The sequence below is a fragment of the Cannabis sativa genome, chromosome 1 (genome assembly GCF_029168945.1).
Source record: "Cannabis sativa cultivar Pink pepper isolate KNU-18-1 chromosome 1, ASM2916894v1, whole genome shotgun sequence".
Classification (NCBI taxonomy): Eukaryota; Viridiplantae; Streptophyta; class Magnoliopsida; order Rosales; family Cannabaceae; genus Cannabis; species Cannabis sativa.
The window spans coordinates 21,649,791-21,666,969 of record NC_083601.1 but is presented as its reverse complement, the minus strand read 5'-3'; the positions used below and the strand labels follow the sequence as shown (position 1 = coordinate 21,666,969).

At 37.8% G+C, this 17,179-nt stretch overlaps 1 protein-coding gene and 1 long non-coding RNA gene across 2 annotated transcripts; one reads left to right on the top strand and one right to left on the bottom strand.

Annotated features, from left to right (window-relative positions):
• The first annotated feature begins 12,464 nt into the window (after window positions 1-12,464).
• Window positions 12,465-15,685, top strand: LOC133031239 (uncharacterized). Its single transcript, XM_061104709.1, has 3 exons — window positions 12,465-13,043; window positions 13,168-14,776; window positions 15,237-15,685. Exons 1-3 carry the CDS (start codon window positions 12,465-12,467, stop codon window positions 15,683-15,685), a joined length of 2,637 nt encoding a protein of 878 aa, XP_060960692.1.
• Window positions 15,686-16,110: 425 nt separating this feature from the next.
• Window positions 16,111-16,770, bottom strand: LOC115708142 (uncharacterized). The gene is made up of 2 exons (XR_004009824.2): window positions 16,591-16,770; window positions 16,111-16,519 (listed from the first exon to the last, which is right to left on the bottom strand). It is a non-coding gene; the product is annotated as an uncharacterized LOC115708142 (long non-coding RNA).
• Window positions 16,771-17,179: the final 409 nt, after the last annotated feature.

Below are 17,179 nucleotides of genomic sequence, written 5' to 3'. Positions count from 1 at the left end.
GAAACCGGTTCCACCCCTGGTGCCAAGTCTATCACGAAGTCAATCTCCCGCTGAGGTGGTAACCCTAGAAGTTCTTCGGGAAAAACATCCAAAAATTCCCGAACCACCTTGATGTCCTTTGGCCGAATGGTATCTGGCCGAGTGGTGTCCACCACCACGGCCAGAAACCCTAAGCATCCGCCGTGTAACAATTCTCTAGCTGACATGGCTGAGATCACCGGGATCCGAGATCCCTGAACTGAACCAACAAACACAAATGGTTCTTCACTTTCCGGTTGGAAGATCACCATCTTCCTTTTACAATCAATGCTCGCCGAATATTTAGATAGGAAATCCATTCCTAAAATAATATCGAACTCTACTAAACTCATCTCTATCTAATCAGCACTTAACTCCCTACCATCTATCCTGATCGGCATAGACCTAATCCACTTGTTGGAGATAACCAAGTCTCCGCCAGGTAATAGGGTTCCAAACCCTGTTTCATATATATATCGTACGGTCTATCCAATTTACTAAAGACTCTGGCCGCCACATAAGAATGTGTAGCCCCAGAATCAAACAGCACTGAGTAAAGCGAGTTATTAACAGAAAGCTGACCTGTGACAACTGATGGGCTGGCATCTGCATCAGCCTGAGTGATGGCGAACACCCCGGGCCGGAGTGGGTATCGCCGGAGCTCTCGGTGCCTCCGATCGGAGCCGGGGACGGTCCTCTTGAAGTGTCCGGGGCATGCCACGGTGAAAGCGGCCACGACCTTTGCACTCACCCCGATGGTGCCTTTTGCGGCCTAGGGCACTCGGGATAGGAGAATCGGGTCTCGGTACCACCAGACGACTCCCTCTGTTCTGGGTCCCCCGGAACCTCTTGTTCTGACTCGAGCCACCGGAAGCAGTGGGTGCTCTCTTCCTCTGATCAATGGCCGAACCACTACTCCCCCTGCTAAAGCCTGATGCAGGAGGGGTAGGAGCCCCGCCACTCGCCGGAGTACTAGCTGACTCCGACATACACCCAACTGCGCCCTCAGCTCGCAGTGCCTTCTCCACCATCTGAGCATAGGTGGTGTTGTCGTCCGTGGTGATCATCAAATCGTGTTTGATCTTCGCATTTAACCCGTCCAGATACTTCTCTTTCTTGCTGAAGTCGGTTGGCACAATTCCCGAGGCTAACCTCGCCAACCGGTCAAACTGAGTAGTATACTCAGTTACGCTCATATTCTCACGCTGGGTCAGGTGAGCGAACTCTTTCCTCTTGGCGCTTCTGACCGCCTCATTGTAATACTTGGCGTTGAAGAGTTCCTAGAACCTTTCCCAGGTCATGGTGGTGACGTCGTGAATCTGAGACACCATGTCCCACCAGACCAGAGCGTCCTCCTGGAACTGGAAAGTGGCACACACCACTCTGTCATTACCGGTGACACCCATGAAGTTCAGAATCTTGGTGATCACCGTCAGCCACTGCTCGGCTTTCATTACGTCTGGACCTCCCAGAAAGACCGAAGGTGCTTGCTTCTGGAACCGCTCGTACAAAGGTTCCAATCTATTGGCCGCCACTACTATCTCGGCCTGGGCAACAGGGGCAGGTGCCACTGGAACTACGGGCAGTGGAACTGCAGGAGCACCCTGCTGTGTCAACCTCTGAATCTCGAGGTCTTGCTCTTCTATCTGGGCTTGCATCTCAGCAAACCGAACCTCCCAATTCTGGGCTCCCTGATCGGCTGGGGGAGCCTGGGCAGCCTGTGACGGGTTCTCATCACCCCGACCACGAGCCCTGCCTCGGGGACCTCTACCTCGGCCCCTAACAGGTGGGGGAAACTGAGCTCCCTGACCTTGATTCGACCCTACAGAGTTAACCTGACTCCTGGTAGTCCGCCTGGCGTCCATCTAGTTAGAACCGCCTGCGAAACCAAGAGTTGGCATATCAGGTCGTATTTAAGGAGAGCTTACTAATGCCGCTTAATTTGGAAATAAAAACGAAACATGCGCCTATTCTACTATCAGGCTACTAACATGCTTCCTAACAGGCTTTTCTTTTTTCATAACTGAATAAAATAAACTACTAAAGCAATAAAGGCTTACTGAACCGTGAAACGAGCTAACTGTTGATGATGATTGTACATGTCGTGACGATCTTCGGAAGACAACCTGGCTCTGATACCAAATTGTAACACCCTAACTAACATAGGCGTATTACGTGATTTTTAAACATGTTGTGCAGCTCGTTGCTAATCAACGAGGTTTATGGAAAACGTGATTAATTAAAAAATTTGCTTTTTAATTAAACTTATAAAATATTATTACAAAAGACTCGGGATCCCGATTATAAAATCATTTACAAAAGTTTACTGTTCATACAAAATAATTGTCGCCTAGCGACTAGTTACAAAAATCAGCCTTGCTGTCCCGAGGATCGTACGCTCCAGGCCTAACTGCCCCGACATGTACAATCTTCACAAGCTCGTTCACGGTCCATCAGCTTTAGCCTTGCCTTTACCTACACATAAACGTAGAACTGTGAGTCGACAGACTTAGTAAGAAAAGCATAATAATATTCATACATAAAACCCGGTCATGATCAGACGCCCATACCCCTGATCATAACCCTAACTGCCGTGTCCAACACGATACTGAGTCCCACTACTGCCGTGTCCAACACGGTACTGAGTCACTACTGCCGTGTCCAACACGGTGCGGGAGTTCTGAACGTTCATAGGGACGGTACTATTGACACGTAACAGCCTGATCGGTCGAACCGGTCATACTCCGGCTGTTGGTCATACTCCAGCCTGTACCGACGTGTTACTATATCCACCTGATCGGTCGAACCGGTCATACTCCAGCTGCTGGTCATACTCCAGCCTGTACCGACGGGATACGTCAATAGTACGGAACCACCAACCAAGTGTCAGCCTGATCGGTCGAACCGGTCATACTCCAGCCTGTACCGACGTGACAGGGTTGGATGGTTCGAAGCCAACATACATAACTAATGTAATCTAACAGGCTTCCTACATGCACGCTAAACATGTAATCTACATATGCATACTGTTATACTAATCTTACCTGGATTCTGAATTCAGGTGTCTTGGAATCAACATTGGAACTTTAAGCTAACGCGGCGATTACGAGCTCCTAAACCATAAAAATCACAACACTATAAGTGACACGCTAAATCACTTCCCGGGGACTTAAACTAGGAACTAAAAGTTTCCCTATCGATAAAAAGCATGGCAATACCCCCTAAAACATAAAATCGAGGAAATCTAGGGTTTCAGAATTTTTCCCCCAACCGGTAGACCGGTTGCCCAACCAGAATTCTGGTTCTGGGAAAATTCAGAACCCCATCCGGAATTCCGGATGCACAACCGGAATTCCGGTTCCTCGCAGGCAGTAAACTCAAAAATTCATATCTTGCTCAAATCAACTCCAAATCAATTCAAACCTTCCAGACCTATTCCATATAACCCCTAGAACATTTCTAAGGCATCAAAACCACCCAGATTGCACATAATCAAAAATCACCATTAAAGCTCAAGCTTTGAGTTCTAAACTCAAACTTGAGCAAACCTAGCTAACATGCAATCAAATCAATCTAAACTTACTTAAACATGCTTAGAATAGCCTCTGAAAACAATAACAAACCTCAACAACATCACAACAACAGATTCAAGACATTTTACTTTGAAAACCATATTTTTGCATAGAAAAATCATAACTTTAAATAACCTAACAATCAAGCATTACAAGAAGCTTAATTAAACTCTAATCAACATGCTTACATCTCAGAAAACAACAACAAGATCACAGCAGCAACAATATTAAAAAATTCATGCATGCATTACACCAAACTTTCTTAAAACTCAAGAAAACACAAAGAGAAGTTACAAGTGATCAAACCTTGACTTGGATTACAAAAAGAGGAGATGAAAATCACAAGAATTGGGCAAAAACACCCAGCCCTAGCAGCCCAAGTCTTGGCCGAAAAGAGAGAGAGAATGAGAGCTTTTTGAAAATTTTCTATTTTTCTTTAACTTAGAATTTTTGAATGAAATGAAAATAAGAGTCATTACCCCTCATATATTCAGCCAACAAATAATTAAAAGAACACTTAATTTTTAATTAATAAACTCACTAGAAGACAAAATACTAATGGGGCAAAAAGACCATTTTGCCCCTCCACACTAAAACCACATAAATAACACTAAAGGGGTATTTTTGGGAAATTCTAAATTCTCGGCCATTCCCGACATTTCCAATGTCTAATAAACTGCCCCAAACTACTAACATACTAAGTTGTGATTTCTACTGAGCCAAACACCGAGTTCCAAAATACCGGGCACCCGAATGCAAAATTATGCAAACTACTACATGACATAAAAATGCATCTCTGAATTCAATAATAATAGCATAATAAATTATTTAAATAGCTATAAATAATTTCATAATTAAACGTGATTAACTGCTAATTTCCAAATTAAACTAAGCGGTCTTTACACATACTAAAACCCAGATCAGAATGTTGATGAGTTTCTCAGAATGCATATTGAATTGGCAAATTCAGGGGAGAATGAAGCTCTAAGTGATGAAAATCAGGCAATAATCATTTTGAATTCATTGCCTGATTCATACAGAGAGGTAAAGACAGCAATCAAGTATGGAAGGACTTCAATCACACTTGATGAAGTCATTTCTGCCCTAAAATATAAAGACTTAGAGATGAAGAGTGAGAAATCCAATTCTGGACATGGTGAAATAAACCTAAGCAGAGGAAGGCCATCTCACAAGAAACCCTACCAGAACAGAGGTAGAAGTAATAGCACACATCATCACAGAAACTCAAATAGAGGGAAGAGTAGATCACCATCAAGAGAATCTGGTGATTTTACAGGTTGTTTCTATTGTGGAAAACCTGAACACTACAAGAAAGACTGCTATTTCTACAACAACAAATACAAGAACAAGAAAGGGGGCAGGTTCTCAGAGAGATCAGATCAAAACAAACAACAAAGTGACAAGCAACAAGAAGCAAACTATTCAGATGGCTATGACAGTGGTGAAGTTTATGTTGCATCTACATCTTTCAAAGATGATTGGATTTTGGACTCTGGGTGCACTTTTCACATGACAAACTCTAGGGAAATCCTAACTGACTACATGGATTCTAAAGGTGGCAAAGTAATATTGGGAAACAACAATACATGCAATATAGAAGGTTCAGGTAATGTCAGTTTTAAAATGTTTGATGGAATTGTCAGAACCCTAACTGGTGTAAGGTATGTCCCTAATCTTGCTAGAAATTTAATTTCTATAAGTGTTCTAGATGACATGGGTATTGTTAGCAAAATTGAAGCAGGTTCAATGAAGCTAAGTAAGGGAGCTATGACAATTATTAAAGGGCACAAACATGATGGACTTTACTATTTAGATGGAGAACCAGTGACTCAATGTAATACTGCAGTCACTAGCAATCCAGAAGACCTAATAGTTGTTCTATGGCATAGAAGGCTGGGGCATATCAGTGAGAAAGGCCTACAAATCATGAGTGATCAAAAGCTACTGGGTAAGGACAGAGTAAGTAAAGTGGATTTCTGTGAATCCTGTGTCCTAGGTAAACATCATAGGTTAAAGTTTAAAACTGGCATTCATAAAACTAAGCATATATTGGAGTATGTTCACTCTGATCTTTGGGGACTAGAGAAAACTCCAACACATGGTGGCAATGTATACTTTATGTCAATTGTTGATGACCATTCTAGGAAAGTTTGGGTATTTTTACTTAAACATAAAAATGAGGCACTATCTAAATTCATACAATGGAAAACTCTAATGGAAAATTTAACTAATCAAAGGGTTAAAACCCTAAGAACTGACAATGGCTTGGAGTTTTGCAGTGATGAATTTAACAGGTACTGTGGCTCTGTTGGAATTCAAAGGCACAGAACTGTGAGAATCACTCCTCAACAGAATGGGGTAGCAGAAAGGATGAATAGGACCTTGATGAACAAGGTCAGATGCCTATTGTTGCAATCTAGACTTACTAAAGGATTTTGGGGAGAAGCTGTGTTAACAACAGCCTACCTGGTGAACAGAAGTCCATCCAGTGCCATTGAATTCAAGACACCAGAGGAGATCTGGTCAGGTAAGCCCCCTGATCTCTCAAATTTAAGAGTATTTGGATGTCCAGCCTATGCACATCAGAGTGTTGGTAAATTGGAGCCTAGAGCTCTCAAATGTGTGTTCTTAGGCTATCCTGAAGGCACTAAAGGCTACAGATTATGGGTAAGAGAGAAACAAGGGTTTAAAGCTATAAACAGTAGGGATGTTATTTTTAAGGAAGACTTATTTCCTTGTATTACTAATAATAATGCTATATCTAGTCCTACTTTAGACACTAACCCAGCAGGCACATCTGTGGACATGCAAACAAGGAACACTCAACGTAATACTGTTCAGGTGGAACCAAAACAGGTGGAAAACACTCAGGAAGATGAAAACTTGGAAGGAAATGACATAGTTCAGGATGAAAACATTCAGGTGGAACCTATTCCTGAAGAAGGACAGGAAACTGAGGCAATACAAGATTACCAACTAACCAGAGACAGAATTAGAAGGGTTCCTAGACCTACACATAGATTCAGTTTTACTGCTTGGGAAGAAGTGCTAGCCTATGCATTCTTTTGTGCTATGGGAGTGGAAATGACAGAACCTAAGACCTATGAGGAAGCTATGACTGATAAAGATGCCAAGAAATGGTCCAAGGCAATGGACACAGAGATGGAATCTCTGAGAAAGAACACAACCTGGATACTAGTGAAGAAACCTAAGGGAAAGAGCATAGTTTCATGCAAATGGCTTTTCAAACACAAGGAAGGACTTACAGAGGCAGATCCTAAGAAGTTTAAGGCATGACTAGTGGCTAAAGGGTTTACACAGAAAGAGGGAATTGATTTTAATGAGATATTCTCACCTGTGGCTAAGTATAAAACCATCAGAATTATACTTACCATAGCTACTCAATTTGACCTAGAAGTTGATCAAATGTATGTAACTACTGCATTTCTACATGGGGAACTTGAGGAAGAGATCTACATGCAACAACCTAAGGGATATGAGGAAAAAGGCAAGGAAGACTTGGTTTGCAAACTGATTAAGTCCCTGTATGGACTTAAACAGTCACCTAGGCAATGGAATAAAAGGTTTGATGAGTTTATGATCAAGAAAGGATTCACTAGAAGCTACTATGATACCTGTCTATACTACAAAGGCACTAAAATTAGTGAAGTCATCTACTTACTTCTGTATGTAGATGACATGCTCATTGTGAGCAAGGAAAGGACCAGAATTGACCTAATGAAGGGATGGCTAAGGGAAGAATTTGAGATGAAGGACTTAGGCAAGGCTGCTAAGATCCTAGGCATTAACATCTCTAGGGACAGGGAACATGGGACACTAAGGCTACATCAGAAAAACTACATAAAGAAAGTCTTAGAAAATTTTTCTATGGCTAATGCAAAGCATACTAAGCAACCTATGACCAATCAGTACTATCTAAGCAAAGATCAATGCCCTAAAACTACAACTGAGAAAGAATCTATGAGTGAAGTGCCCTATTCAAGTGCAGTGGGATCTGTGATGTACCTAATGGTCAGTACTAGACCAGATTTAGCCTATGCCATTAGTGTACTAAGTAAGTACATGGCAAACCCAGGTAAACAACACTGGGAGGCTATGAAGTGGCTGCTAAGATACCTATTGGGATCTACAGAAGTGGGATTAAACTAAAAGAGAAGGGACAACAGTAGAATGATCACTGGGTACAGTGATGCAGACTATGCAGGAGACAGAGACAGTAGAAAATCTACCTCTGCCTATTTCTTTACACTATGGGGAAACTGTATCAGCTGGAAAGTACAACTGCAGCCTGTTGTAGCATTATCTACAACAGAATCTGAGTATGTAGCTGTTACAGAGGCTATTAAAGAGGCTATTTGGCTTAAAGGACTACTAGAAGAGCTGAAATTACTAGATGAAGAACCTACAATCTACTCAGATAGCCAGAGTTGTATCCACTTGTGTAAGAATCCTGTCTTTCACGACAGAACCAAACATGTGGAAATTAAGTATCACTTTATACGAGATAAATTGACACAGAAGGTTGTACAGATAGAGAAAGTTCCCACTGAAGAGAATCCTTCTGATATCGGTACTAAGGTGCTACCCTTAACTAAGTTCAAGCACTGCTTGGACTTGTTAGGGGTTGGTAATGGTGGATGACCATTACCACTATGAGCTAAGACCCTTGAAGAACGAAGCACTATAATAATAAGCATTCCAGGAGAGATCTAAGGTGGAAATTGTTAAATTAGATCCCTCTGTAATACTTATTATTACAGTTTTACAAAGAAGAGAAGAAATACAAATAAAAATAAATAAATACCAGAACAGATCCTATGTGGCTTCGCCTCTAGTGGATCAAGATCTGGTAGTTAGTTACAACCGAAATTGTAACTAACTCCCTGATCTTGATCAACCCTAATCTACACATATATAAAGGGACTGGAGCCTTACCAATCTCTCAGTTGAGAGATACTAGAAAACCATAGCCCTAGTTTACCAGATCTGGGAGTACTCAGCTCCAAACGTTGCTCCAAGTTCATGCAAAGAAAGAAAAAGAGAGTTAGTGAGTGAGAATAGAAAAATATAGAGAGATAAACACAGAAAAACCAAAGAGAGAGATAATCAGAAATACCAGTCAAAGATTGTGACTTGGATTTCTCACCTGATGTAACATTTCTTCGATATAGTGCAAGATCTGAGGTCGATCTTCAAGGCGAGCTCATCAGAGGACGTACCCCTAAATTTCTAGGGCGAACCTCTATATTTCTGGTGTTTGTTTCTTTCTAACTCTACTTTTTGGCTTTAACTTTGTGTGTGTTGTGTGGTGTTTCTGGGAAGTTTTCTGGGTAAGATCGATCTTTAGATCGAGTTAGATCTCTGGTTCTAGGGTTTGAGAACCAGAGAGAAAGGAGAGAACGAGAGAGAGAGAGTCTGAGAACTCTCGAAGGTTCGAAAGAGGAAATGAGCTAGGGTTAGCTCTGATTCCTCTTGGTTTTATTCAAAGCAAAACGACAAATCGTTTTGATCAAACGATTTGTCGTGCAGGTAAGGAACGACAAGGTCCATTATCGTGCAGGTGAAAACGACCAAGGTTTCGTTGTCGTGTGAGTCAATTGTTTTAATTGATTTTCTGGGACAATTTTGTCCCTGTCGTTTTTTGACATATTGCTTGAGTGGTGTAGGGCAAACTTGGAATTTCACCAAGAAAATCCTACAGTTATAGTTTAGTAGCGTTTGGTTTACTAGAATGTAATTGTAATAGTAACAAAAATAGTAATAATAGAATGTAATGGTAATAGTAATAGGATTACTATTACTATGTTTAATTTATTTTGTAATAAATATTGTAATCAAATTTTTTTATTTGGTTTGGTATAAAAATAAAATTGAATAATTAATGTTTTGATCAAAATGTATTCATTTTCTTTCTTGTCAACTACATTGTATAAAGAAGTAATAAAAAGACGGATAGAAAAATCTTTTTATAATATATTAGTAATTATAATCTCTGAGTCATACACATAAGAATTCATGCAAGTAGCGTAATACTCATTACAATATAAAAGAATTACAAAAATTAAAAGGTTTAATTAAACATTGTAATTGTAATCTTCATTCTATTCGAGTCTTAATTACACCAAAACAAACATTCTTTTAGTTGGTAGACATTCCTTACAAGCTCTCCACAAAAAATGAAGGATTTTAGAAGGCGCTGCCAGCTGCCATAACTTCTTCGAGCTGCAATCGTCTTCTACAAGCGGATAATCTTCTACAATAGATTGGAGAAACTTGTATGCGCTTTCAACAAAATAAAGGCCAGAAGCCTCATTACTCAAATACCAATCATCACTCTTAGTAAGTAGTGTCACTCAACTGAATACCAATAATCAAATCCCTATTCTGAGCATCAAACATATTATTGAATAACTTCCATATATCCCAATCCCAAGATCTCTCCCCCATTAGCCATCAAACACAGTTTTACCCTCTACTAATTAATTTTTGTTTTACATAAAATACATTTTTTTATTCTAAAGAAAGAGATATAAAATTAAAATATTAAAAAAATATAAAAAATTAATTTTTTTATAATAAATAATTTTGACTAATATGAAACCTTAATGTCACAAGGAGAAATTACAATTTTTTATTATATATTAAACTTTTTAACACTAAAAGCCAATTTTGGTTAAAGAATTAAAATACAAAGCTTTAATTTGTACACTAGTAGTGCGAGCTCAATTTTGATTCAACTAAAAGAGTTCTTGTGTTAGCTCTATTAGTGCCCAATTTATAATCCAAATTATGAAAGTTTGTGTGTTTGCGTTAAGAATTGATAAAACATCTATACCACAAAAACCTACTAGGAGTAGGGATGCACATTTTCCCCAAAGGGATGGAACCCGCGGGGACCCGCCCCTAATGGGGCAAGAATTCCCCGTCTAAATGGAAAACGAGACGGGGACGGTGATTACTTTTTGTCCCCGAATGTTAAACGGGGCGGGAACGTGGATCACACTCCTCGCCCCGACAATAACCCGTTTAGTATTTTATAATTTATGTTTATATTTTTTTTAGTATATTAGTATCTTTTTTGTGAATTTTAAGTTGTATTTTGGATAATAATTAATGTGTAATATTTTAATTTTTATATATTTTAATATTTTTGTATATTAGAAATTTTATTGTAAACTTTATTTTTTTATTAGGGGATTCTCTGCCCCCAATAGAGAATTTCCCGCCCCATCCCCGATGGAAAATAAGCAAGGATGAGAATTAAAATTCTTAACGGGTATGGAGACGGGGGAGCACTCCCTGCCAACTTCTCGCCCCGTGTGTATCCCTAACTAGGATGGATGTCTTCTTAAAAGCTAATTAGTAATAAGTTTGGACAACTTGATATTTTTATTTTTTTTTTTTGTAAAAGACTATTGTTATTTGATATTTTAAGGTGCTCAACATCACACCGATACAATACTTTATAATTTATTAGTTGTTTCACGTATTATTTTAAGGGATAATTACATGAGGTACTATTTTTTATAAAAAAAAAATTATATTTTTATGTTTAGTTTTTTTTTTTTTTTTACATTTTTATAGTTTTTCATAGAGACAACATGAAAACAACAAGAAAATTACATAAAAGTAACATGAAAATAACATCTAAATAACATCAAAACAATAACAAAAAATCAAAATAAATTAACAAGAGTACAACATAAAAATACTATATTTTCTATGAATAAAATCAAAAAAATCGTAAAAATATTTAAAATTCTGTTAAATCATATATTAGTAATTTTTTTAAATATTTTTGTGTATTTGTAAAATAATTGGTTATTTTAATTCAACTCCACCAATCACACATACAAATTATCCAATTAAAAATAAAATTTTTACTATTCATCCAATAATTCCAAGAGCTACCGTCTAAACTAATATTAGATATTTTTCTAACTTGTAGCTAGAATTTTTATTTCATAAAATAACGATGATTTTGCAAACAAGAAAATGATAATACAAAACTTACAAATATTTTTGTTATTAAAATTAATTTGAGATATGACTTAAAAAAAAAAATGGGTGATATCATATTTGAATCGCCTCCTCTCTCTCTCGCTTGTTTTATTGGTTGTCCACCATCTCTCCCATTCAAGAATTCATGCACACACAATCTAAATTGAAGAGTTTTTCGGCAAGCCTGAGGTAATAGTATAGACAATAAACTTAAGGACAAGATATTACCAAAGGAGAAGATTATTGTATTGATCTTCTTGATTGATGCCAAAGTTTTTCTCATTTCCACATCAACGTCTTTTTCTGTGAGGGGTTCAAGAGCAGTCGTCTAAGAGTGGTTCGGTTCGGCTCAACGACGTCCTCCGTTTTAGATTTTTGTTTTCATTTATTAATTTACTATTATTAGTTTAATTCTAATTAATTTTTTTATGAGGTTAGAATTAAAAAGAGTTCATTCCTTAATTAATTTTAGAGTATTTTGCGGCATAAATACCTAAGTTTTACTCCGAGTAGCAGATAAGTCCCTAAGTCATATTTTTGGCGGTAAAAATACCTTCCGTCATTAGTGTGGAACTTCCGTAGGTACCTCTCCGTTTTCTGTCTTGTAATGTGCCAGATGGCATGCCATATCATTAAAAATAAATGCCACATCATTCCCATCATTAACAATAAATATCATTAACAATTCTTGATTGTTTATCGGGAGTAGCTGATATGACACTTATTAATGATTCTTTGATTACTCTTATTCCTAAAGTCAAGAATCCTGATTCGATTAGTGATTTTAGACCGATTAGTTTATGTAATGTTTCATATAAAATAATCGCTAAAATGCTAATTAATAGGTTCAAGATTCTTTTACCATTAGTTATAAGTGGGAACCAAAGTGCCTTCGTTCCTGGAAGACTCATTACCGATAGTGTTCTCATTGCTTATGAATGCCTGCACAACCTAAAAGCGAGGAAAGATGGTAGGCGATGTTATGTGGCTATGAAGTTAGATATGAGCAAAGCATATGACAGAGTAGAATGGAAATTTATCGAGATGATGATGTTGAAGATGGGTTTTAAGGCAGATTGGGTTCATATTATTATGAAGTGCGTTTCAACTGTATCCTACTCCTTCCAAATTAATGGTACCATTTATGGAAAAGTTATTCCAAATAGAGGGTTAAGACAAGGTGATCCATTATCTCCTTATCTGTTCCTCATTTGTGCAGAAGGTCTCTCGGCTTTAATTAAGCAGGCAGAAAGCAAGAAAGAGATATTTGGTCTAAAAGTGGCGAGAGAAGCTCCCTCTATTAGTCATCTATTCTTCGCTGACGATAGTTTACTCTTCTTGGCGGCTAATGAGGGATCATTGCATTCAATCCAACAAATTTTCGCAGTTTATTCAAGATGCTCAGGACAGGTAAAAAGTTGGTAGTATGGGTATTTGGAATTTTGTTTCATTATTATATTAATAACCAAATGTTATTTGATTTAAAAGTTGGATAAGTAACTTTATGTTTTAATTCTTTCTTTCGAATTTATAGGTAATAAATTTCAATAAATCTATTCTCTGTTTTTCGTCAAATACAAAGGAAGAAATGAGGAAACTGTATTCAGAAGCCTTAAATATGCAGACAACGGAGGCCATTGAAAAATATTTGGGTTTACCTATGATAGGTGGAAAGAACAAAACTGAGATTTTCAGACCAATAAAGGATAAAATATGGGCAAAACTTCATGAGTATCAGGCAAAGCTTTTTTCACAAGGGGGTAAGGAAGTACTGGTCAAAGCTGTTATCCAAGCAATGCCCACCTACCAAATGTCCTGTTTTAAAATTCCAGAGGGTATCGGGGAAGAGATAGAAAAATTGATAGCAAGATACTGGTGGGGATCAGTTGACAACAAACATAAAATTCATTGGAGAGCTTGGCATAAGATTTGTAAACCAAAGAGTGATGGAGGTTTAGGTTTTAGACGGTTCAGCCAATATAATCAAGCTCTTTTGGCAAAACAGGCATGGAGGATCTTAATGAACCCCAAATCAATATTGGCTCAAGTTTTGAAAGCACGATATTTCAGGCTCACGAATATTCTACAGGCAGAAAAGGGATCATATCCGTCACCAACTTGGCAAGGAATTCTATGGGGTAGAGATTTGTTATTAAAGGGTCTTAGACGGAGTATAGGAAATGGTAAAGACACAAGGACATTCAGAGACCCATGGTTACCAAGACCACCTTCTTTCCTTCCTAGCTCAGCTCCAGCGTATGAGGTGGCAAGAGTGTCAGATCTTATTGAGTCACCTGGATGTTGGAATTTTACCATAATACAACAACACTTTAATCCTCCAGATGCAGAATGTATTTCTTCCATCCCGTTGAGTCCATTCAATCATGAAGATGCGTGGTTTTGGCATTATACTAATCATGGTAATTATTCTGTAGGCAGTGGATATAACACTGCGATGACTTTGGATAAGTCATTACCCTCATCAGCTAGTGATGTGTTCTCAACATGGTGGAAGCAATTCTGGGGATTAAAAATACCCAGGAAAATTTTACATTTTGCGTGGAGGGGTTTCCATGAAATCTTGCCAACGCGTATTGGATTGGAAAAAAGAAAAATAGTTTCTAATAATTCATGTGAGTTATGTGGATTTGGAGGAGAGTCTAATGCTCATGCTATTTTCTGGTGTCCCTTTGCACAAGAAATTTGGAAACTTCTGGAGTTTACATTTCTACATGAGGTGAGAGAGGTAATTGATTTTAAAAATGTGATATTATATGCTGCTGAGGTGGTAGAAAAGGATTTGTTTGAGAAAATTATTATTAGTGCTTGGGCCATATGGACGGAGAGAAACAAAATTACTCATGGTCAACATTTAGGACAACCACAACAGATTGTTAATTGGATTGACAGTTATTATGGAACTGTTGTATCTGCTCGTGAAGGAGCCAAGGTTAGTAGCCTTCCTATTCAAAGAAATAGAAATAGTTCAGAAGTTCTACATAGGGATCCACAAGAAGAACAGAGACATACAATACTTATGGTTGATGCAGCAGTACTGAATAATACAAGTTCAGTTGGTTTAGGGGCTATTATCCTTTCAGAAGATAGAAGGGTAAGGGCAGCAGTTTGCAAGCCTCTCAAAGGTAGACAGATCTTTATCTTTAAGGAAATTTTTTCGATTTGTATTAACCTTAAATTTTATAGCATAGTGTTTTGAACAGGTTTTCCAAACGTTATACAAGGGGCGGTTTTATGTTTGAATAGTATTAGGTCTGGTTCTATATGTTTCAGATGATGCATGGTCTTTTATATCTTAATTGCTAAAAGGGCTAGGTCTGATGTAACAGTTTTAAAATATGCTTCTAGCTAAGTGATTGAGCAGTACCTGGTGGTGCTTATATAATGTGGATAGGTATTTTTAGACTGATTAGTTAATCATTGGTAGGCTAGTTTTGGAGTGCACTTGTATCAGGCTTGAATGTACCAAGACTAATATGTTTTTGCCCTTTTTCGGGGAAAATGTTTATTTTATGTTTTATGGTGTTCTTTTACTAGCCAAAGGGTTATCCCTTTGGCTAGTTTTTTCCTTTTATTCTTTCTTAGCATTGTTGATTTTATCGTTTTGGGGTTACGTCTCTTGTGGTAGTTTGCCTTTAACTTTGACTCATAATTTTCATTGTGGTGTTTTCTGGTTTGTTATGTCTTCAGGAAGTATCTCTGTTTTACAAGCGGAGACCTTGGCACTTTTGTTTGGACTTAATTGGGCTCTTTCATGCGGAATCCAAATTAAAGAGGTTTTTTCCGATTCTCTGTCTCTAGTCACAGCTATAAACAAAGGAAAGGTTTTTTTCAACGAGCTGGGTGTGCTTTTTGAGGATGTCATAGCTTTATTGTCTAAACTCCCGGGAGCAGTTTTGTCCCATGTGGCTCGGAATATGAATTCTGCAGCACATGGTTTGGCAAAACATGCTCTTCGGTTAGACAATGAGCTATCCTGGTTCGAGGAGGTGCCGCCGCCGATTGTGGATTGCTGCTTTGTTAATCATGTGTGATCTGGATCACCGCGTCAAAAAAAAAAAATATCAATAAATATCATTGTATATGTCAAATAGATGTATACGTGGCAATATTTAATTGGCCCATATTATTTAATTTCTAAAAAAATATTTTAAATAAAAATTCAATTAAAAATTATTTAAAATTAAAAGAAAAATACAAAATAATAATAATAAAATTTAAAACTTAAAGTAAACATACTTTCTCTCTCTTCTATTCTGTCTTCTTCCTCATCCTTTTTTTTTTTTGATTGATGAAACGAGAGACCTTATTTGCTTAAAAAATGTGGTCTGGAGGTAGATAATCTCCATCCCACAACTATGAAGCCTGTCTTCTTCCTCATTTTCAAGCTCTCAATTGGGCAGCCGTAAACAGTTGCATTAAAATACTTATTTAAAATTTCAGTACACAAAATTTCAAATCACAAACTAAACAGACCACATTAAAATATTTATTCAAATACTTATAACTATTATATTAGTATTTTTGGGCAGTCATAAATAGACCAAAACTAATACAGTACACAAAATTTCAGATCCCAAACTAAAAATGGTAGCTATTACTTAGATCCATATATTAAAAATTAAAAATCAATACACGAAGAGAAGAATAAAAAACACCGGTGGATTGACACGAAGATACGAGATGAAGAAGCGGTGGTGCTAGACTAAGACGAAGATCTAGGCTTCAACAAAAAATTAGGGCTTTGATCTTCTTAGCCTGTCGATGCCGATTCCGTCGAAGTCGGCACCGTCGATGTCGAACTTCTCGTCTCCAGCCGTCGGCGAACACCCACACCAAACTCTGATGCCCACCATCAACAGCAACAACTGTAGAAAGAGGAAAATGGTGAGGAAGGGAGAAGAAGACAACGATAAGGTCAGTACCTATGTTGACTCACCGACATAGAGAAATGGCCATTAATGATCTTCATACCCACTGGGTACAGATCGTCTCTTCCATTTTAGGGTTGAGACTTTGAGATATTTTGAGAGAGAGAGAGAGGTAGCAGGAGACGAAAATGGTGAAAGAGAAAGAGAGTGGTTAATTAATTTTAGTTTTTTTTTTTACATGAATTTTATTTTTTTAATAGTGTTTTTTTATTTTTGAAAATATTTTATTAGTTTTTTTAAGGTATATGATGTGGCAATGTTTATTGTTAATGGTGGGAGTGATGTGGCATTTATTTTAATGACATGGCATGCCATTTGGCATATTATATGGCAGAAAACGGAGAGGTACCTACGGAAGTTCCACAATAGTGACAGAAGGTATTTTTACCGCCAAAAATACGACTTAGGGACTTATCTGCTACTCGGAGTAAAACTTAGGTATTTATGCCGCAAATTTAATGTTGTGATCATTTTGAAACTAATTTAATTTTTCCATTAGTCTTGTCTTTTGACATGGTTCTCTAGTCTTGTCTTTTGACATAGTTTTTTAGTCTTTTCCTTTTAGTTTTTTCTGGTTCAAGTCTTGTCTTTTGACAT

Excerpts from the sequence above, each read along its gene's own strand:
- LOC133031239 (XM_061104709.1), top strand. The coding sequence starts at position 12,465 with ATGCTAATTAATAGGTTCAAGATTCTTTTACCATTAGTTATAAGTGGG. Across the intron at positions 13,044-13,167 it reads ATTCAAGATGCTCAGGACAG|GTAATAAATTTCAATAAATC; the intron begins GTAAAAAGTTGG and ends TCGAATTTATAG. Across the intron at positions 14,777-15,236 it reads AGTTTGCAAGCCTCTCAAAG|CATTGTTGATTTTATCGTTT; the intron begins GTAGACAGATCT and ends ATTCTTTCTTAG.